Here is a 24,750-nt window from a genome sequence, read left to right as displayed (position 1 = left end):
TAGGTTAGATAGGTAGCTGCCCCAGTATAGATTAGGTAGCTGCCCCCCAGTATAGGTTAGATTAGGTAGGTGCCCCCCAGTATAGGTTAGATTAGGTAGGTGCCCCCAGTATAGGTTAGATTAGGTAGGTGCCCCCCAGTATAGGTTAAATTAGGTAGGTGCCCCCCAGTATAGGTTAGATTAGGTAGGTGCCCCCAGTATAGGTTAGATAGGTAGCTGCCACCCAGTATAGGATAGGTAGGTGCCCCCCATGGAGGGGGGAGCCGCAGCCGCGGGGAGGGCAGCCCGACCTCTCCCTCCCTTCCTCTCCCCGGGCCGCCCTCCGAGCGATCCCCTCTCGGAGTGCAGAGTAATGCAGCAGGGAAGCGCTATGCATAACTACTCACCTCGCTGGCTCCAAGCGCTGCTCTCTCGCCGCCCGTCTTCTCTCTGCCTACACGCTGATACACACACACGCTGCTTCCTGTTTAGCAGCGTGTGTGTGTATCAGCGTGTAGGCAGAGAGGAGACTGGCGTCGAGAGAGCAGCGCTTGGAGCAACGAGGTGAGTAGTTATGCAAAGCGCTTCCCTGCTGCATTACTCTGCACTCCGAGAGGGGATCGCACGGACGGCGGCCCGGGGAGAGGAAGGGAGGGAGAGGTCGGGCTGCCCTCCCCGCGGCTGCAGCTCCCCCTCCATCACAGCGCCCCCCTCCCAGCAGCGCCCCGGGCGGCGGCACGCCCCGCACGGCCGTAGAAATGGCCATGTTCAAGACAATGGAAAAAGATACGAAAAACGAGCGGAAGATAAGAGAATCACCTGCAGAATCGAGCGGGGAATCGATCGAGCGGAAGAACCGAGCGGCAAAATTGAGCTGTGTATGTCCAGCATAACAGAAAATTGTATGAGGTGTACCTAGCATTAGCAACAGGTGGAAGATACAGTTGATGCCTCTGTAGTCAATGTTGAGAGCCGTCCAGTAGGAAACACACTCCTTGTCGCATAATGGATCTGTGGGTCACATGTATGCATTTTACAAGGGGAATTTCTCTGAAACATCAAAAATGAGGATTGTGCTTGTAATCGCTTAGTCCCCCTTTACTAACAATGAAAAATTAGAGAGGTCGAACTTAAAGTGAACCTCCGGACTAAAAATCTACTCAGCAAAACTGAAAAGGCTTGGTGTTTCTTTAACAGTTTCACAGCATCAGAACTTTGTTTTTCTTACCAAAGCATCATTTTTAGCTGCATTTTTAGCTAAGCTCCACCCATCAAAGAAAAAAAGCCCAGGCTTTTTTCCCTGATGCTTTGCAGAGCATGATGGGATTTCCTATGTTGTTATTCACGTTGCCTAGCAACTGGGAGAGGTGCTCAGGATACAGAACAGTTGGAACTGTGTCTCATGCTCCCTGTCACCTCCTTTCAATCAAAAAGATGGCTGCCATCATGAAATCAAACATTTGCCTGTTCTTTTAAAACAGTGTGGGTAAGAGATTATATTACCTATCTATTTTAATTAACATAACTAATGTAATTTAATGACAGTATGTTTGTTTAGGCTAGAGTTCCTCTTTAAATATATAAATCATGGACTTTCACAAGTAAAAGTGGAGGTAACACACACCAATGCACCAATTCAGCCACATACAACAAAATAAAAATTCTAAATAATTTTTAATGTTTTTTATGTCATTTAAATATAACCAATAAATTCATTGAACAGAGAATAAATAAGCATTGACAAGTCCATGAATATTAGAAAATATATATACACGTGTTTATAGAGAAGGCATTAACCTCTTCTGGGCCACAGTGCGTTTGATAAAATTGCAGTATTTCCGTTAAACATGGCGTATTATCTTTATCCCTGACTATACACATATTTGCATTGTCACTGTATAAGGCAAACTACCGTCACCCCTGGCAACCAACCAGCCTTCATTTTCTACTGGCCTGAGCAGCTTAAAGTGATGGGAGGAGAAGTCTGATTGGTTGCTATGAGGCACTGCACTGTCACACCTGGCAACCAATCAACCATCATCTTCTACTTGTATATGTTTCTAATTGTTGGAAGGTAAAGTTTGATTGGTTGGTATAGGGTACAAACAATCTTAATAAATAAAGTAACTGTAGGTTTTATGTTTATACTTATACTCCTGTGTGCTTAAAGGGGCACTATAGCGAAAAAATAAAAAAATTTAAATATGTGCAAACATAGACAAATAAGAAGTACATTTTTTCCAGAGTAAAATGAGCCATAAATTACTTTTCTCCTATGTTGCTGACACTTACAGTAGGTAGTAGAAATCTGACAGAAGTGACAGGTTTTGGACTAGTTCATTTCTTTATAGGGGATTCTCAGCAAGGTTTTTATTCTTTATAAAGATATTCCCTAAAAAGGATTTAAACAATGATGCTGGCCAGCTTCCCTGCTCGCTACACAGTTTTTTGTCAGTTGGACAGAGCAACTGCCATTCACTAAGTGGTTTTGAAAATTAATAAATCCCTGAGAATCCCCCATGAAAAAATGGACTAGTCCAAAACCGGTTGTTTCTGTCAGATTTCTACTACCTACTGTAAGTGACAGCAACATAGGATTTTTACTCTGAAAAAAATGTACTTCTTATTTGTATATGTTTGCACATATTTAAAATTTTATAATTTTTCGCCATAGTGCCCCTTTAAATTGAAGCTTTGACCCATAATGCAATCTGTTTGTATTACTAATTTTAGCTCTGCACTGACATACAAAGTGGTTAAGGTAGCCATACATCTAGCGATTCTGATTCCATCGACAAGACGATCAACTTTATTAAGGAATCGACTTCAGTATGATTGATCGAAAGTCGATCGACTAGTGACCCACACACTAGCATCAATATCCTATGCGATCCACTTTCACAATCGGTCTGACCAATATTGTGCCTTCATGCTCTAAATGCAAAAATCGATTCAAAGTCAATCGAATGACGTGAACAGCAGCCGATTCCTGTGCGATTGACCGATATTTTGCATCCTGCTCAATTGACTAAGCTGGTCGATTTGACATGAAATTATCCACTTTTCATTGATTGGGAATTCTGGAGCACACTCGATTCTCTCTCGATTCTATAAAATGATCGAATCGATTAGTCAATCGTACAGCCAAATCGCTAAATGTGTGGCTACCTTTACTGTCATTGTTTTCATAACAAAATGAGTCTTCAGCAGTCCATACTCCTTTACTCAGCATTTGCAAGTGCTATCAACACACTAGCAAAGGGATGATAATGAGTATAGAAATTTAATTTAAAACTACTGAAGCAGTGGGAACACTTTCAAAGCACATTATTCAAGCAGACTTCAGTACACGGTACACGATGCAGCTAGTTTACCATCAGTATAAGAAAAATGTAAAAACTTAAGCCTATATCTTAAAAGGGGATAACATAAATAATGTGAGCGTAGAGGAAACATAAGGTGACAATAAACTGTTGAGATAAACATTTGAATCTATCCTCCTTTTCCTAAAAATGACTTTTTTTAGATAACCCTCAGTTTTATTTTATTTTTAAATCTACTTTTTACATTTTTACCGCTGTTCCCACTCAATTACACATACATTGAAGTATGCCAGAACTAAAATCTATGAACTGTTGACCCTTTTTTATCTCTTTCCTGCTATTAGAAGCCATTTTCTTCCAGGAAAGTGTTTTATGGCTGTAATTCGTTACCTGTGAGGGTTATGCTAGTCTGACCCAGTCCCGACCCAGACAGGATCAGTCACTTGCATACCTGACTTTCAACTCTTTCAGGCAGAAAAAGAAAAAAAGGAACACAGCCTAGTTATGCTTGGCACTGTACATACCCATGTCTATCTCATCATGTCACATGTCACCTCGGGTATCCTTTAAGTACTAACTTTACATCTTTCCTCTGAAAATACTTTAAAAGTAGCACATTATCAATAATGTAAATACATTGTATTTTTAAATGAAACCACATCACAGCATCTGTACTGTTTATCTGCAACTCCACCTGCTCACTCTGTTCCCTCTACACTTTGCGACCTATAAAAGTAAACACTAATTACAGTCAGCCCAAACCCCTCAGTCTGCACAACACTGTAAACCCATTTTACAATGATAGACCTAATGGTTTGGGTGTCTCTGATTGGCTTATAGGATACATTTCCAAGAATCTTATCCCAACTGACAACAGGCCTCCTCTGGCTCTACTTTTAAGCTGAACATATAAACAGAAAGTCAGACAGATTTGAGTCCAGTTAATCACCGCAGTTCTGGTTCTGTGCATCATTTTATGACTTTGGTCAAATCATTTTTTCTGTACACTACTAACCCCAATCATTTATAGAAAAAGTACCTTTTTGGCCAATTTACATGAATTATTTACGCCATTTTGACTGTCTATTCTCTGGCTAGCTGAGCTGATGCACTAAAATGCGGTAATATTGCTGTGCGCAGAGAGAGTGTGACAATATTACTGTTATTACCGGCAGCACTGCACCACGAGTTGTGCTATTATGCTACTCTAGAAGCATGAGCTTGGCAATGGTAACACCCATTACGGTTATTTATAAAGCTGCTAAAGTAGCGCGAGCATTGCTATGATAAAGTGTGTTACTAATGGTAGTAACGTATGTTGCCATGGCAATGCTCATGCTAATTGAGTACCACAGGTTGTGAGTTATGCTGTTGAGTAGTGTCAGCATTGCTATGGTAACACGCGTTACAAACACACTAATAGCATAACTCGCGGTACAGTGCCTCTGGTAGCAACGGTTATATTGTTGTGTGCTGTATTCACACAGTAATATTACTGCCCTTTAGTGCATGAACCCCTAGGTCTCTTATTTAATTCACTTTTTTCCCTAAGTTTTCTCCTTGGAAATAATTTTTCCTCTTCTGTTCTGTAAATTAGCTTTTCAGAAGTCTGCAACTGAAAGAGTAACAAAAAGTAGGTAAAAAAAAGTACTGTTCTAAATTATTCTCAGTATTTTCTTGCTTGCTTGTGGCTTTAACCACTTGAGGACCGCAGGGTTAAACCCCCCTAAAGACCAGGCCATTTTTCATTAAATAGGCCACTGCAGCGTTAAGGCCTCGCTGCAGGGCCGTATAACTCAGCACACAAGTGATCCCCCCACCCCCCCCCCTTTTCTCAGAAAGCTCAGTTGGTGGGGTTTAATTCATCCTGCAGATTTTATTTATTTTATTTTTTTTTACAAATATTTATGTCATTATTTTTGTAATAAATGTCCTTATTTATTTATTTTTTTTTTTAAAGCCGCCTTCCCTTCCCCCGCCAGCCAATCACTGTAATCGGCTGTCATAGGCTTCAGCCTATGACAGCCGATCACCCTTGAGCCTCTGGAGGGGACAGCCGTGTCACACGTCCCTAGTACAGCGCTGCTGCAGATCGCAGTGCTATACACTGTTATTAAATGGCGGTTTTGCCGTCTAACAGTATCCTAGCTGCGATCGCTGCTGGGAGACTGAAGGCGGAGCAGAGCCATCCAAGCAGGGATACGCGCGCGATCTCCTGCATACCACGCCCCAAGGACCTTCCACCAATTGGCGTTACGCGGTCCTGGACCTGCCACCGCGTCCACGCCCATCGGCATGACGCAGTCGGCAAGTAGTTAGTTAAAGAACTTCATCCCAATCAGTAGCTCATACCCCGTTTCCCATAAGAAAACTTTACCTTTTCTCAAATAGCTCATCGGGGACGTCTGTATGGCTGATATTGTGGTGAAGCCCCTCCCATAGTGCGATGTGAGGACCTAGTTGCATTTTGGGAAATAACGGCTTTTTCCAACTGCAAAGCAACCAGTTGTCTGCCAGCAGTAAAGATGATCATGTGCAGGCTGATTGCGGATCAAACAATATGAACAAATTACATGGCGAATATCAATCATTTCTTGAGTTGTCCTCTATTTTTTAACTTCTCACTTTGCAATGTATTGATTTATTTTTTCCTTTTTTGCTAAAGTTCCTCTTTTAGGGCATTTTATTGATTAGGCGTGACAATGTCACCTAGGAGAAAACTTAGGAGAAAAAGGGAATTGAATGAGCAACGAGTAGTTGTATATCCTCCGCAAGGGAGTTCTGTCTACGCAGATAGCAATAACGTAAAGCTCTGTGGCACCTGAGAGAGGTTAAGTGACTTTAATTCATAGTTTACACCATCCCCAAATTGCATTGAACAGCTTAGGGTGACTTGCAATCTTTATAAATAGGTAGACATGAATACAGTAATGTACAAAGCACTATATACAAAATCAAAGTCTGAAAAACCCTCACTTATTTCTCAGAAATGGAACTGAATTGTGTCCATACATTCCTCCTGACAACACAGCTTTGTTTATGTTTATCTTTACCGGAAGTCTGTTTTGTTTTACATAGAAACGGGACATGGCAGCATGAATAATGCAGATATCCTGGAGATCTGTTTATCTTGTTGGCCAGCAATGGGAAAAAGACATGCTTTGATCTGACCTGCAGAGATAGTCAATGAGATGCACGTAAATCCGACTTTCATGCACAGGATATGGAAATAGCATGTGACTTGGACATGGGCCAATCATTTTTAACTGGAAGTGCATTTAACTGGCTGAATGCCAAGCTGCATAACATTTGCATTAAATCTGAATGCGAGTCAGAAGCATAACCATCTCATTAAATCTCCCCAATGGCCAGGCTGAAATCTAATAACACCATTTTTTTTTAGTTATATCCTGGGATGTTGCCTGTACAGAGCTGCAGACGTTTCCTATGCTATGCTCTGACACCAAACTATAGCTTGGGTAGCTGCTAAGAGAAGCAGTTGCTGACTCCCCCCCCCCCCCCCCCTCTTAGAAAAACTTAGATAACATTATTTTGTATACATGCATTACTTGGACTTAGAGATGAGCATTGCTTGACATTATATTTCCCTAGTTGATCTACAATGCCTAAATGCCTGAAATAAAAAGGTAACCCATACGGTTGAGAGAGGCAATCAAAACCACTCCCAGGGAGATGACCCAAAAGAGTTTTGGAAACAGGAAAATGGTACATGCAGCTATCATTCCAGGGGGCTTCAGAAAAGTACTTCGGTGTTATATATTTGTGTAAATGTGGACTATTTAACTTGCTTGAGTGCAGGGAGAGTGATTGTGTAAAGAATGATTTTATATATATATCCATTTAAGTTGTCACAATCAATTCGGGAAATGGTACTGGGTGTCCTAGATACTAGATGCATTCTGGTCCTATTATTTAATTTAACATATATTCAAAACAACATGCCTGTCAATGAATTGTGAAAATATAATTTGCACCACTCCATTGCTGTGACATCAAGGTCCTGCACACTTCATTTATTGTAATATTGGGCGGGAACAATTACCACCCTCTACTTTTTTGTAGTACAAAAGAAATGTGCCCACCCTTCTTGGCGAAACATCGACATGTGTTACTTCAAACAAGGTTATTTTGGTGATGACCGAAAAACATGCCTACTTCTGGCTATGCCCCGCTGGGAGAGATGATGCTTGGCATGATGGGTGTGGTAAAAAATAGAACTAAAGGGCACATCTGCAATATTCACATTTAATTAACTCCAAAAGTAGATTCAAGGAGCATATTTTAGCAGTTAGCAAAATGTGGAATCTGCCGTCCTCCCTCTTTGCCAGTGCTAAAAAAAAAAAAAAAAATTCTCTAAAAAAAATGTTTTGACATCTCTCCATCTGACTCCAGCAGAATGGATTTTCAAACAAATATTAAATACTTCCATTGCCAGTGAGTATGAGACCTAGACCAGATTTGTAATCTACTGTATTTAATTGTATTATACTGAAGATTGTAATTTGCAAACAAGTCAGACTTTATTTAGATTTCTAGATATAATGGTGAAAATATTTAATTATTATTAATTGATTGGGGACAACAAAAACTTGAAGTTCTTGGAAACACAACAGCATTTTTATCTAGAAAACTGCAGATTTTTTTTTAAAATTCCCACTGGATAATTTTTTTCTTTGGCCAAAACAAAGCAAAATATCCTGTTGCATGTATTTCCACCTTCATAAATGCTTGTAATATTCTGAAAACACAGCCTGAATAGGATCATAAATAATAAAAAAAAATCAGGCAGTAAACTGTGACTTTACAATTTAAAACCTTATTTTAGCCATCAAAAATACTTTTATAAATATGTTATATTGTTAAATTGTGCCAAAAATTCAAAAATTTTATATAATTTGGCATTCCCTCTTTGGAGTTTAGTCTGCAAAATTTTAGTATTTAATATTGGTGTGGTGTTTATCTACATAAAATTGATTAAATGACTCAGTATGCAGAACTTAGTCCATCATCATGCAAAGCAAGCATGTGGTTTATAATTTTTTACTTTTTTTACTTCATTTTATCCAGTTATGCAGAAAGGGCTGACATTAGATTCCACTGCTTTCCATATTTGTATACTGACTTTGTTAAAATAATTTATAAAATGCATTTTGTTGGTAGTTGTATTTAGTATCGGCTTTAAATTTGATTATTTTGTTTTGGGGTGGAAGAACCAATTTTCTATATATTTTGGTGTTGCTTTACAGAACTTATGTTAAATTTGGTTTTCTTTTAACTTCTCTTTTTATTTTAACATTATCACTATCTTAAATTTTACATGAAAATTATCGTTATCCATGTTTTAATTTTCTAATATGTGTAATTCCTATTTCCTTGTATTGATTTTTCATTGTAATTATATTTATTACCATGACAAAAAAGGGAATAGGAGGCTGGCAATGAGGTTTTAGTTGGAGTAATTGTCTTATAGGTTCATCTGACATATATTTTGAATAATCTAAGCTATTTACAAAAGCATTGACATTTGTTTAGATGAAAAATGAAAAAGTTTAAACTAAAATGTTTTTATTTCTGTATATGATTTGAATAATTTTATGGAAATCTTTGCTATAAATATCTAGTCCTTACAGTATCTGAAACTTGAGTTACAAATTTCCCATTCGTAAACAGGACATGGTTTAAGAGGCACTCCTCCTTAAAACCAATTTAAATATATTCCTACATTTTTTAAATTAAATGTTAAAACAGACAGTGTCCAATCCAAGAACTAACTCTTTTAAATAACGGAGTGTTTTCCCACTTTCTACTACTTCATGCTGACTGATTGTACGGTTTGCCCTAAGGAAAAAATGAAAGCTTGCTTTGGTTTATAGAGCATACTAAACAGGAGGCGTGGCAAGTGGCTAGTTACACACACAACTGAAAATTCCAACTGCTCCTCCTATTAAACAAAGGACTAGGTTAACCTTGAAAAGTAGGTTACTTTCACTTATTGAAGAGGTTGTAGAAAACTTGCAGTAAGTTTTTTTTTTAATATATATATATATAGTGCTTAAAAAAGATTTTTTTAGTCACTTCTTATACATACTTTTGACCTGTCCTTTGTAAATCTGTTTATTTTTGTCTCTTTTTCAGTGCTGGCACTTTGGAAAAGCTTGAATGTTTTATTATAATTAATACTTACAAGTTCCTTCTTAAATTATGCTAATTGTAAAACACAACCTGGATATCTACCGTCCTTTGTCCAGTTTACAATTTCTGAGAAATAAGGGTTTTTGTGTAATATTTAGTAGGTGGGTCCCTTTGCTCCTGAAGGTTTCCAAATTGTTCTTCTCTTAGGCATGGAAGGTCACTTTTTAGCAAAGATTTTGTAGGGCTCTTCCTGTCCTACAAGCAACTCTCTTGTACAGTCTGAGTTGCTTTGGTTCTCTGGTGCTAGTCCGTAGTCTCTGGCATTGGCACCTGCATGGGCATATGTGAACGCCTTCATCGTGGTTGTGCCGCCCTTGGAATGACTCCTGTCAGAGGTGGTAGAGCTGGTGGGGGCTCTGCTCCTCCTTGAAGTCCATGAATTAGGATCCTGGGTACCAAAGGTCTTTGCAATGCTGGAGGAGGTGCTGTAGGTCCCCTATACAAATAGAGAGCTGCACTAGGATCCAAGTTAGATACAAGACTTTGTGGGTAAAAGTAGGGAGAAGGAAACATCCTCTGAAGGGCAGAGTAATTTCCTGCCTCTGCCAACAGCTCCAGTCCAACTGCAGTCTGCCTCTTCCATTTTGTCCTGTGGGAAAAAAGTAAAACTTGAACTTATCAATTCACAATTGTGTTACAAAAGGCAGCAAAAATGGTTACACCAGAAGCACCAACATGAATAAAATACGGTACTTATCCGTTAGCCGGGCGCATCCTCTAGGTGGCGACAAAACTCCACCAGAGTTACATCTTTCCCTACTATCCATGTCGGCCTGGAGGGGGAATAGTAATTAGCGCCACCTGCCGGATGCGCCCGGCTAACGGATAAGTACCAAAAATACATTAGAAGTGGGTTAAAAAGGAGGTAGCAGTGAACTTATCTCCTATTCGATGACCCAAACAGTCAGTTTCAAAGAAGTACTGTGACTTTTATTGAACATTTATAAAACTGAAAAAATGCAACATGTTTCATGGGATGCAACTTACTTCTTCAGGCAACTATAAGAATAGCTGTATGAGGGAGGATCTGTGAGCACCGCCGTATTGTGAAAAACGAAGGTTTACCGAATAAAAAAATCTATTCTTACCTAAATTGGTATTCTCTCAGAGATAGTTACGATTTTGTAGTATGGGCATTTCGGCATTGGAATAATGACAATATAACTATCTATATATAACAAGAATGTTCTTTGCCTGACAAATTCTTGGAGTATGAAACATAACAATTTGTATCATAGAGTACATTACATTTTATCAATATTGTAAAGTTTTCCAGTGACCTGGCCACATACAGCAAAATGCTAACAGTGGGTGTAACTATGTAATTTCTTACGTTTCAAATATTTTGTTCATTTGTTGCATTTATTTGTGTAACTGCAACCATGTATGTATTTATTTTAGGCTGGTTTTGGCTTGCTATCAACATTTACAAAGCCACAGAAGAATGTTTCAGACATTTTTTGTGAGTCTAAAAATATTTTTGAAATATTTCACATATGCATATAGGCTTTTATGTGCATAATTTTGATCTACTATACAGTTCCTAGTATAAAGCCTCAACTTTTAAAACATTCTGTCATGGTATTTCAACACCTCCATAGCAAAGGATTTCGTTTTATAAAGTTTTTACTACTTTATTTTTAGTACTCAATACAGCCAACCAGTTGACTTATTGATTTGTGTTAAAATATTGCATTACAAAAAAAAAAAAAACAGCACAGGACAACCGAGCAAAACAATAGCTGCATGTTTGGATGGAGCTTTTTTAAAACTGTATTTAGTGGACAGATGAGATTTATTTACATTTATTTTACTTAATCCTCTGTTAATCTGCATTGACAACTAATGGGTATTTGCTATTTTAGTCTGAATTGATTGGAGCTCCACCTGCAGGATTTATGTTGTATGTAGGAAATATTCACAGGTAACATTTAATATTTACCTGCAATAAGCCATAAAATCCGCTTTTATCGCTTAGTATAGGCAAGTAAAGAATCCAAGCATACATTAGATCCCCTTTTAATTACCACAGTAAGGAGAAAAGAAAAAAAAATAACTATTTTTTACTTCCTTTGAACTGTACTATTGTTTTAATGCTTATTCTTTCCATTAAATAATAAAATTAAAATAAACTTTTGTTGGTCAGTTTACTATTGTCTCTTCTTGCTTTACATTTTTTTTTATGTTCTGTAATTTAATGCTACTGTTTGAATTAAGCAAACAATTAGTAAGCAGCCCTTTTGATAATAAATAATAAAAAATAAATGTAAAAAGTGTGTGTGCATATATATATATATATATATATATATATATATATATATATATATATATACATACATATATATGTATATATATACACACACACACATATATTTACAATGTAATATGTTGATCCAATTCTAACAAAAACAATCTGTAAGTCATGTCCATCCATAATTTAAATGTAATCTATGGAGGTGCACCAACAAGTTTCAGTCTAGTGATTTTTCTATGGATTTGGAAATTTTTGCTGAACAATTCAATTGATGGTTCCCCCATTAAGGGCATCTAAGGGCCTTTTTCCACTACCCTGCGATTTGCGATTTGATTCTGATCGCAAATCGCAAGGTACATTAAACTAATGGAAACTGCAGCAGCATTTCCCATTAGTGCGATCCGATTGTGATGCGATTTTGGTCAAAGCGCAATCGCCGTCCCGCCGCGTTCTGTATGCGATTGAGCTGTACTATAATGAGTATAGTAGTTCAATTGCAATCGCATGGTGGAAATTGAAACGCGATTGCGATCGCAATAGCATTTCATAGTGGAAAAGAGCCCTATGAAAGTGAGGGAAAACTGTAACATTATACTTCTGTTTGCTAGGTTTGTTAACTATTGTGCCCTGAATGCACTATTACCTTTATTTATTACCATGTTGTATATTTCCAAAACCTCTATAATATCCTAATAAATGCAATATTTCCCTGTATATAGTCAAGCTCCAAATTGTATTTTGATTAGGACTAAAAGGTATGTAGAGATGAAGCCTAGTAGTGACATGAAGTAAAAGCTACCCATTCACTATTCACATTCATCCCACAATCTATCCACAATCGACGTTACGACCAATATCACAGGAGAAAAATCTATCCCGAGCAGGGGATGTTGCCGGTGGGATCACCACGGGGTGGTCACGGTATGGTGGGGAACTAGTTAGTCACTGAATGTCAGACAGGGCAAATATATTGTATAGTGTGCTTCTTCTCAGCCAAATAATGGTTTCAGCATTTAGATTTCAAACACACTGAGCTTTATCTTGCACTTATGCTCAAATGTTACTCTATCCTACAAATAACCGATAGTAACAGTTATAAAGAATGACACTTAGAAAAATTATACATTTTTTGATCATTCATAGTGATTATCTAGTTTTAAAATTACATTACTGGGTCCAGGTGTGGTAAGATCCTTATGACAGTAAACATGTATTTTATAGAGTTATAGTGTTTGTATGTGTAGTATGGATAATTAATAGGACATTAGTAGCAAAGAAAATAGTCTCATTTTTATTTTCAGTTATATAGTTGTTTTTTTCATAACATTGGATCATTTTGTAATATTTGCAATTTACACACTACACTCAGCATTCTAAATGATTTCACAGAGCAGGCTAATGAACTTTTGAACTTGACGCTGCAGAAAAAACAAAATACAGTGACAGACACTTGAGATAATAAGCTTCAGAAGACAGAGCTCTCTGCGACTTTGAAAGTCGTGGAGCTCGGATAAGCTCTTTTGCTTATGCTGGGTACACACGGTGCAATTTCCAGCCCGATCGACGGGTCGATCGATTATTTGCGACATGTCCGATCTGCTCCTGATCGATAAAGCAATTGATTTTGCACAGTTAGCAATAGAAAATCTATTGCTTTATCAATCGGGAGCCGATTGGACATGTCGGAAATAATCGATCGACCCTTCGATCGGGCGGGAAATTGCATCGTGTGTACCCAGCATTAGATAACAACTGGAGTTTTTTTTAACTCTTCCTGTACTGGAAACAATATTAGACTCATATCTCTGATCCTAATGTTTTATTTCTCAGATGTACTACACATACAAATAATTATATCATAGGTTTATTTTCACTTTAGATTCCCTTTATGAGAAGGAGAAGTAGCACTGATCAGTCCACACAGAAGTCACTTATCAGTCTTAGATGAACATACTAAATTCAATCAACCATTTATTCTGCTTTGGACCAGAGCTTCTGTTTACCTGCCAGAACCATCATAAAAGGAATTGCACTAACCATGATGGATTTTTATATTTTTGTATTTCATTTTGCGTTATGTAGAAGAAACCATGTTGATAAGAATCTGTAACTCTCTGTGACTATATCGTGCTGTAATATGTACGAACAGAGGCGCCAAGCAGAGTAAAACAATGTTCTAAAAATGATAAAAAAAGAGGGAAGTTGAGGTGGACTTACCTCCCTCTGGTAGTGGACATATACTCAAATGCAGGGTAAAAAATATACAATTTATTCACAGCTCCATAAAATCACTTTTAACGCGTTTCGCGGTCAACAGTCCTGCTTCATCAGGGAGTACAGGAGCATATAAAACTGGTTCAGGTCCATAAAGCGTGTGAGCGCCTCTGTCTCTGTGACTATAGGAGCATTGCTGAAATAACAAGCCAGTGTATTATTGAGTCTACCAAATTTGGAGTAAGCCTTTAAGATTTTTTTCTCTTAACTGACTTAATTGAGTAAATTTAGGCTCGAGAACCTCTAGAAAATGTAGCAAAGGATTTATTTTTTAGAAAGTTTTTACTCCTGTTATTTGTCCTTAATATAGCCAACCAGTTGACTTATTGCTTTGTGTTAAAATTTTGCATTGCAAAAAAAAAAACGAAAACCTAGCACAGGGCAACCAAGCAATACAACAGCTGAATGTTTGGATGCAGCCCTTTCAGAACTGTATTTAGTGGACAGTTTTATTACATTTACTTTTACTGAATCCTCTGTTAATGTGCACTGACAACTAAAGGGTATTCACTATTTGTTTGGAGCTCCACCTGCTGGATTTAAGTTGTATGTCGGAAATATTCACAGGTAACATTTATTATTTACCTGCAAAAACATAAAATCTGCTTTTAGTGCTGAGTATACGTAAATAAGGAATCTAAGCAGCACACATTAGATCCCTTTTTAATTATAATGACCATAGTAAGGAAAAGAGAATTGTGTAAATTAAGGATGGAGAACCTCTAGAAAATGTAGGAAATTGTTCAGTAATTTTATGTTCACTGTAAAATATTTAATATGTCTTGAAAGATAGTGGTAGTGATTTACCAAAGTTTCAACTTTACTTGTGTGAACACATTGTTGTCAAACATGAATCAGGGGCAAACCCAGGATTTTCAAGGGAGGGATTCCTGAAAGGTCTCCCTCAGCCTCGCACAAAACAGTATAATAATAATGGTAGGACATCATGCTGGGTACACATAATGCAATTTCCCGACCGACCAACAATGAGATCGATCAGGAGCAGATGGATACAGATAATAATGAGGACAGCCAACATTAGTAATGAAGGGGAAAGTTAAGCATTCACACACCAGAGCTGCTCCACGCTCTGTACACACGCTGCTGCTACATTCAAAGACAACTGTAGCAGGGAAAGAAAGGGGGCGGGGCTGTGAGCTGAAGGATACCTGCAGATATTCTGGTGTCTCAACTTGTGCCTGTCCCCAAACACTGCACCAGCCCTGGTCTGAGGGGGGATTCTGGGCAGCTGTAATCCCCCCCTGCGTTTGCCTATGTGAATCTTACAGATTTTTTTAAAATGATGTTGGAAGAGAGGATTTCAGTATAAATTGTCAGTGAAGTATCTGCAGAACTCTTGTGACTTTAAATAAACCCAAAGGCCACTGCCTTAATGGAATTGCCCATTCACCATACTGGACTATGGAATCTAGCAGATTGTTATTGTTCCCTGAAATGAGGCCATGGATGCTCCTGAGTGCACAGCTGTTTGAGCATGTGCTCCGTCGTGTGGCGGTCAGATTGCGCAAAGACATCTGAAATCAAGTTTCTATGGACAACGGTGGTCCACATGGATTTTAGCTGCTTTTCTATACCTAGACTTCCAAGCATGGCCTCTCTGATAATGGATATTAGGGGACACATGGCAATCGTTTTTAACTGTAATTGCTATATTACTGCAGAACGGAATCACATGGTATTATTTGCAGGTATACTTTTACTGTACAACCTTCAGAACAGAGTACAATGACGTAATAATAATAGAAGGTTTAAGCTGAGTAGAAATGCAGAAACTCTTACATTCAAAATTAAAAAAGTACACAAAACAAAAGCAAAAGGAAAAACAAAACCCCTCACATTCTAAGAACTGATTGGTGTAGCAGAAAGTTGTTTAAAAGAAATGTTCTGCCTTCCTCAGGTGCTCCTGTAGGACACTGTGGCTTTTGTATGCACCTCTGATGACAGCAGTAGATCCACAAGTGCCTACTTGTAGCCTAGAGCCACTATTCTATTCACTAATGTTCTAAGTACCTAATTAATTAACTCCATGCTGGTGTGTCAGCTGTATGATGTACAGAGACTGCAGCAATCTTGTCCTGACAAACAGATGTGCATATTTAATACAGTATTCTAGACTTATCAATCATTTACTGTCTGTAGCATCACAGGTGTGACTACAACCATAACAGTGTGTCATCTGCTATAGGACCCAACATCACAGGGGTCCAAAGCTTGCAGAGAGGATAAATATCTGCTCACTGTCCTGCCTCATCTGGAAACAAGATAAAAGCAAAATGCGCGCGGTAATGCACCTATAGAAATTGCAGTGAGAACACTGGTAATATTTCAATAGAAAAAGATTATTTTGATAACAGTAGTTTATTCAGTAGATAGCATTACATGTTTATTTGGAACCTTAACGTTCCAGCCATTACTGGGAGCAGCCATATTGAATAATTATTCCTAGTCACATGTCAAGAGCCAGTCTGACTTTGGTAGACCTTCTGAAGCTAAAAATGCATAACAATGGTCTGTGGTACGTAAAACACAATTGTGTAATAAAACGGAGGCTAGGCATCCAAAAATCTGAAATATTCTTATTATTAATTTCCATTGTTAATCATGCACCAGTCATGACAAACCTTTCCTTTTTCATGTTCCCTTTATATAAAAAAGAGAGGTTTTGAAAAAAATAAAATGTATCTCTAAACTTTTTACAAATGTAACAAAACGTATATTCTGTGTAGTCAACATAGTAAGATATATATATAATTTCTCACCAGTTTTAATCAAGAGAAAGTGAATATAAAAAGAAAAATAGCATTAAAAACATGAACATTCTTGACAATAACTCAAAGGTACATAAAAAAATCCAGCAAAAAATTGTAAGCAAGGAAAGAGCAAGGGGCATGTATAAATATTCTACTTGCTAAGTCAATGGCATCCCCTTAGGACACCTAGCTGGGATTGTCAAAATCTATTGTACATATTCTATAATAAATCAATTCCATAAGCTTTTGAGCCAGCCTCTTATATATCACGACTCTCACACTCTCTCCACCAAAAGAAAGAGGCCTCTTTTCAGCGACTAAATAATTCATAATTCATAATTATAATAATTGTGTAATTACTGGAAACAGGCTGTTAATTATTGATGCTCAAAGCAGAAATTGGTAATTTATTATTGATGCGTCAATGTGTTATTTAGTCGTGTTTATTTAAACAACAACTTTGTTACTTTACTAACAAGACAATGGATACCATTGGTTTAAAGGATACGAGAAAGTTATCATGTGGTGTATATACAAATATTTATCCATTAACAGTAAATTTATCATTCTTAACAAAGAATTTCTGATTTATTTTTTTATTTTTTTATTTTTTTGAGACAGCCATTTGACTGCCTACGGGCTGTCATAGTCCTTATTTTGTTAAGCGTTAAAAAACATCATAGAATAAGACAATGTTTAGGAGGCTATATCATGTGGGGTCAGATATGTACTGTACATATATATATATATATATATATATATATATATATATATATATATATATATATATATATAGTTAATGCTGCGTGCGTGCGTGCGTGTGTGTGTTACTAAAATATTTTTGTCACAAATTATTATTATTTAAAAAATAATAATTTTAACTAGAAACAAGTGGCTACCTTTTTAAAAAGACTCCTTTTTACACACAGAGCGTGAGCCAATTGCATGTAATTATGGTGGTTACATTATTGCATTGTGCTCTGTAATAAAAGGCTTTTGTGTCAATTGTGTTCATAATTCCAGTGATCCGTCTTGTTTAAGCACGTGGATAAAAAGTAACTTAATACACCTCCACCTGGTAATCCTTTTCACAGAAGAGGTGTTATAATGAGAAGAATCATATGATATCTAAAATGTAATATTGTATATTGTATCAAAATCTGTACAGACACTATCCAATTAGTAAAGTGGATGTTTAAAAAAAAAAGTTACGTTAATTCAGTCCTTTTATTGAATTGATATTAGATTTATACCCAATCTAAAAATTTCATTCAGTGTACTTGTAACATTTAAGAGGATATCCCCTAGAGATTTATTCACCTCTCTTAATTTCCATATTAGCGCAGTAAATAAAAATAACTATTGTGATTATTTGCCATAGTTTTGGCAATATTAGGACCAAAATAACTAGCATTCCTAGGTTATAATAAATGTAAAATAACAACTGAAGGCATTGGGTCTACCTTACTACTTATCTAACAGTTATTAGTATGGGAGTTGTCTACTTAATTAATTCAGTAGCCTCTCTTTTTGGAGAGTGTGTAAATAACTTATTCAAGTTTTAAAGCTGCCAGAAAAAAAAAACAGAAATACTTATAAATGGGATAAGTTCTTCCTAGATGCATCTATTTCTCTTTCAAAATGTAAAAACAAATGTGGGGGTTCAAAGTTAAAAATATTAAAAACATCTGGGTGGCAAACAGACAAGTCTAAAAATTGTGTGCTGTTCTAAGTACTCTGTTAGCTTTCTGCTTCGTAAGTTTATTACATTTTATGGCTGTTTTTTACTTATGGGTCTTATTTATGATATAGCATTCCCCATGCTCATCATTTTGGGGCACAGGAATGTTTAACTGGGTGAATAAATAAAGTGTTATTATGGGGAAAAAAAATTCATCAAGGCCATAAACAGCCTATTAAATAATATAAAAGTGTGGATCTCTGCACCAATCTATAGAACAGTTTGCTAGAGATTGAAAATTCTGATACAATGGGGTATTGGTATCAGGACAGGGTATTCTGTGTATGTTGAAAAGCAATATCTTAACTACTGTGCTCTTTTTCCTGAGATTGTTGTTTAGACATGCATGACACAACCAAGTCAAGCTCTTGGAAGTTGGGGTTAATTAGGAGGCCAATTGCTGCAAGAAAATACAATAGGGACCATCCCACATCAGAACTTTAACCTGTTTGAACACTATCAGGTGCAGGCTCTGGATATTGGGTGAAGTTTGCACAAATACATGATCTTAACTCAATCCAAAAGCAAATTACCGAACAGGTAACAATGTCTATACAGAGCAATGCCTTATGTTAGCTAATACATTGGTAAGGCTGTCAGGGCAGGCGGAAAAGATGTGAGTTTTCTTACCTTGGCACAAAAAAGTCATTGTCAATTAAAAAAAAAAAAACCTAAAAAAATATTTCAAACCTTCTTCAATCTTAACCTAAAAATATGGCAGTCAACTAAACTATTCTTAGCTATTTGTAATCTAGGTGGTCACACACGCCCCCTTCTGCGGGGATAAGGGGAGGAGGGGGCACAACTGCATTAATGCCACTTCATAAGATATACTGTAGGCAGTGCAATTCTTCAAGGAAGCCCCTCTGATTTTTATTGGGACACCTGCTTTATCCCCCCATTCCTTTCCCCATTAATTCTGGTCTCTAGAAGCTTCCACATCCTCCTGCAAGCTCACCAAGCAGGGGAACAGATGCCTGACAATCTTGTTCAAAGTCTCTTCCCTTCTGTATGCTAACATTATTCACAAAATACACACCACTACTGGCTTTGTACCTCCTGCTTCAGCTGGCAGGAAAGGTTGGAGCTTTGAAAGAGGTGGCTCAGTGGCAATGGTTTCAAGAAGGGTGAGGAGGATTCGCTTTTTATTGGACGACAGTTTCCATATGGCAAGAAGCTTAGGCCAGCAACAACCAATATGTAGGGCAGTTTAAGGTGTGGCCAGTCATCAGACACCTATACCCTATGAAGGCCAAGTTTGTGTTTGACCAAAATAGTAGCACTATGGGATAAATGGGTTCTCACCTTCTATTCTGGTACCAAGTCTTGACCTGGGTATCCGTGAGGTTCAGGGAGGCAGCCAGTTCCATCCTGTCCTGGACACTCAGGTACTTCTGCCTCTCAAAACTTCTCTCCAACTGTGCCAACTGATGGTCAGTGAAGGCAGTGCGGGCCTTGCGGGGTTTCTTCAGCCGTACTGGGGGGCTGTCTCTGGAACTGGAGATCTCTCTGTCCCCTTCCTCTTTGACTGCAAAATAGAGAAATACTTTGAATTATTTGTAATCACCCAACCATTAGCGCGCGTGTGAGTGTGTATGTGTGTGTTTGTGTGTGTGTGTCAGGATGTTCATAGGTTGATATTGGTTTATCAAGGATATTCAAGGACTTTTTTTAACTGCTTCCTAACTTGTATATGCAGCTACAAGGAGACTATTGGGACAAATATTTTGAACAGAATACCCAGAAAGCCCATGGTGGCCCAGAACCACTAAGACAGTATAAGGGACCGAAAAGACCTCCTGCTAAAAAGCAACATTGATATGAAGGCAAGTTACACTCCATTGGAACAGTAAGATATGTCCTGCAATTTGTGGCGATAGGAAGGTCTAGGTTTTTGTGATACTTTACTAAACTCATATATATGCAACATACTACAGCGAGTTACATCTCTATCTAAGCAGTCTGTCTAAATTACAGCATGCATATATTTGTAAGGGATAGCATATGCTTATGGTTACATGCACACTCTATGCTATCAATGCACCAGTATAAAAGAAATAGATATCTAAACAGATGGAATCAATAACATTAGATAGATTGATAATAAGTTAACAGCACCAGCAATATATATATATATATATATATATATATATATATATATATATATATATATATATATATATATATATATTTTTTTTTTGATTTGGATTAAGGGTTGTGAAGATCTTCATTTTTTATACCTTAATTTTTCTCTACGTTTCTTCAATATTCAGACAGCTGATCTGCTGCTACTAATCACAACACACTGCTGAGGTTAGTATTAGTAAGCCTGATGAGCCTGTCCCCCGTCCCAGCCCTGCGTACCCCGCTCCATCGCACGGGATCAGAGCTCAGGTGCTGCTGGTCACAGCGGAGTGCAGATCAAGCGAGGTGCGGAAGGCTGTGCGCTGTCAGGGGTGACTTTGGCTCATGTGTTAATTCTCTGTACTGAATTACAACAATAAACAATCGATATCGCCCTGATAGTATAGCCCATGTTTGTCTCTCATCCATCGGTAGATCTCTCGCGTTCACCCACATTTCTCTAAACTTTGGAGTCACAAACAGAATAATCTTTGCGGCACCCTCTGCATCAGGCTTGTACAAGGGTTTATGGGACATTTATGAGGCCTGTCTATTGACAAGTATGAGCTTATTCCCCTCCGTAGGAAGACAATAATCCGCTTAATTGAGTCACTGGGGAGCCGCGATCCCTCACCCAGAACCCCCCCACTTTAGCAGTGCGCCCGCATCCTCCTCCCGAGCAATGCCTAGGCACTGGCACAATCAGGAACCTCACTCTAAACAGACTCCAGATTTTAATATATATATATATAAATATCTGTGTATATATAATACAGGCGACATAATCGTAGTATATTTATAAATGTGTGTATGAATATTGAGTTCTCAGATTAGTAAATTGGTGCCATATAGCAGCCCTTATAACACTCGCTCATACTCTCCACCAAAAATGTGCCTCAGTTTAGACTACCATTTTTCCTATAATATGTGACTCCACCTGCAATAGCCCCTTATTATGTATTTTTAATTTCCTTGTAATATGTATGTATGTATGTATGTATGTATGTATGTATGTATGTATGTATGTATCTATCTATCTATCTATCTATCTATCTATATCTATATCTATATCTATATCTATATATATATATACGGATATATAGATATATATACACACACACACACACACTCAATCATGTGAGACAGCTAAATAGGGTGACATACATACATAGAAGAATAGGTATATATATATATATATATATATATATATATATATATATTATGCACACATTACCAAATTACCTATTTCGACTAGGAAGCTTTACAAGCAAATTGATTTTTGTTTTAAAAATAAGGCGATGGAATTTATTACTAATTACAGTTCATGTCGATTTGAGGACAAAATTAAGGACGTACATTTCAGAAATCAGAAAAGCGAGGCCATATTAACATATTAGTCAGGATATCACAGCAGTAGAGGCGCTCAGAGTTGATACATAATTTAGAGGACTATAGATAGTTTTCCCCCCTCTCTCTCCCACAGAAATCCTGCCCAATGAATTTATTCTGAATGGGGATGACGGCCAGCGTATCGCTTTAATCTTTAATGTCAGTTTCCTCCTAATTGCATGCTAATAGATGGACCCGACTTGTAGGACTAATTTGGAGATCCACTTTTATGTTAATTCGTTACATATTTATTCTTAATATTTCTATCAGCTAATGAGGCCTCGGAGGGGCGCTTGTAGCTCTGGGATCCCAGTTCATTGTTATTATTTTTTTTCTTCTGCTGCTCCTTGTGTCTGTAGCACTGGCGCGACCGCTATTATGTTGTAACTTTTTGTTTTTCTTCATTGTCATTGAGCCTATTTTTCATTTATTCTTATTTTTATTTTTTTTGCATGTTAGCCGTAATTAGCGGCTGTAATAAGGAAAAAAAATCATTAATAATATTTTACAAATAATCTATTAGCAACATATGATAGAAATAGTCGTAGTAGTAATAGTGGGGATGCCCTATAATTAATAATAATTAGTGTTTGCATTGTTGTTACTAGTGGTGATAAACTACATTATTATTATTATTATTATTATTATTATTATTATTATTATTATTATTATTATTATTATTACGAGTTAAAACACATAAAGATACATACACTTCTATTGCTTTAAACTTTTTAAAAGTGTAAAGTTTTTATACATGGAAAATATTGAAAATACTGCTCGTATAAACTCCAAAAATGCGTTTTCTCCCGAAATGCGTCGCTTTTAAGCGTTATCACATCTACCAAAAGGTTGGTAACTCACCTTTACCTTTAAATTCTGAATCTGAAGATGTGGAACTGCTACTTTTGTCCAGTTTGTCCCTAAAGTCCTCGGCAACCTTGCTAGACAAGCAGTGGCTCAGGTCATGGGCGGGCTGCCCGTTGTTGGAGTAAGGGGCGCAGGTGGCCAGGGGTTTACAGTCCGCCAAAATGTCCCGGATTAAAAAGGAAGAAGTGACGGTTCTGGACTGGGACGGAGCGGAAAGCTGGAGCCCCGGCTGGAGGTGGGACTCAAGGGCCAAAGCGACCCCTTGCCTGGTGTTCACCGCCTCCAAGCACTCTCTGGATGGAGAAGGTGGCGAGGAACAGACGCTGCTCACCTCCGACCTGGGGCTCATCTCCAGGGGTGACCTGCTGTCCCCCATCATTGGGTCTCCTCCTTGCACCAGTCCTGGGCTTCCGGCTCTGTGGGACAAGATGGTGTCAATTCCAAACCCGTTAGAGCCCTCCATGATGGTCAACTGGCAACTGTCAGAAGGTCATTGAGCCTGGGAGGAAAGACACCGGAGAAGACTTTAGTGATTAATCCTCAGGTTTTCTTGTATTTCATACGGCAGCTTTAGTTGGGCTCCCCATCCGGAACCTGCTCGCTAGTTCTCCCCCGGACAAGTTTTCCTGGAAGACGTCCAAGAGGTGGCCAGTCCTGTGAGGTGGGTGGCCAGGAGTTCTCTCAGGCGAAGCTTACGTGAACTTAAAAAAAAAAAAAAAAAAAAAAAATCGATAGGAGGTTTGAGCAATGTAACCACAGCAATGATGGTAAAATCGATGAGAAGAGAGGTCGGATGAGTGGCGAGTCTTCAGCGGTGGTGGTGATGAGGCTGGATGGATGGAAGAAGAGAAGAAGCTAGAAGACTTTCTGATCTATCTTCAAACACAACAGACCAGGCAGGGGGTCATCCACTGAGACGTCCCATCCATCCCAGGACTGTCTGGGTGAGGAGGACCTAGCTGGACCATTCAGCACTACAGCGAGGAGGAACCTTCAGCACCTTGGAGAGCAACCTGAGCGCTTTGACTATAGCAGATCACTTATTACTCCAAAACACAAGAGGAAGCAGAAGTGTGGAGGGGTGACCTGCTTCTGTGTGTCCTGATTCTGCTCAGTGTCCACAGCCAGCAAGTCTTAAAGGGTCCTCACACCTCACAGGCTCCTGAGCTGCTCTTCAGCCTGTGTCCTCCCCAAGTGCCACCCAGGGGGGGGTCTGCAAGGCTCAGATCTCTTTCCTTTTGAACTCAGCCTTGGTACACCGTCCTGCTCCTCTGCCACCCGATGGGGAGCCGGTGGGGGGGGGCGATAGGGGTGGGGGAGGGGTGGTACCGGTGTCCACTGCCTCAGATCTCCTTACACTCTGTCACTTCACCTCTCCTTCCTCTACACAACTTGTGTCACTTTGCCACCGCTACGCACCGTGTCAGCGCACGTGTCAGCTCACCCCGCTCTCTGATTGGCTGTGGGAGCTTGCTTTCTCTCCTTTTTCTTTTTTTTTGGGCTGATGTCACGCTATGAAAAAAAAAGGGAACCTGATCCCCCTTTCAGTTTGATTAAAAGAGACAGTGAATTAATTACAGCAGCTCACGGCCCGGTGTTTACAGCCAATTTCCACCATGTTTGCTCTCATCCCATCATTCATGAGGCTGTAATGATGATGATGGGAGGGGGGTTTAACCCTTTCCTGACTGCAGGTGCAACAACGTGACTCTATAGGATGGCTGCTAAAGGCACGTGTCACTCACTAAAAAGAATAATAATATATAATTTTGTTACTTTTTTTGCCAAATACTGAAAACTTTGTCACCCCACGCC

The 24,750-nt window shown here is 38.4% G+C and overlaps 1 protein-coding gene across 1 annotated transcript; it reads right to left on the bottom strand.

Moving 5' to 3' along the window:
• Window positions 1-9,809: 9,809 nt before the first annotated feature.
• On the bottom strand, window positions 9,810-23,398 carry BARHL1 (BarH like homeobox 1). Its single transcript, XM_068249908.1, has 3 exons — window positions 22,936-23,398; window positions 19,861-20,083; window positions 9,810-10,104 (listed from the first exon to the last, which is right to left on the bottom strand). The coding sequence occupies exons 1-3, from the start codon at window positions 23,396-23,398 to the stop codon at window positions 9,810-9,812; spliced, it is 981 nt and encodes a 326-aa protein (XP_068106009.1).
• Window positions 23,399-24,750: the final 1,352 nt, after the last annotated feature.

Source organism: Hyperolius riggenbachi, chromosome 8 (genome assembly GCF_040937935.1).
Source record: "Hyperolius riggenbachi isolate aHypRig1 chromosome 8, aHypRig1.pri, whole genome shotgun sequence".
In the NCBI taxonomy this organism is placed as follows: domain Eukaryota; kingdom Metazoa; phylum Chordata; class Amphibia; order Anura; family Hyperoliidae; genus Hyperolius; species Hyperolius riggenbachi.
This window is presented reverse-complemented; position numbering and strand designations above follow the sequence as displayed.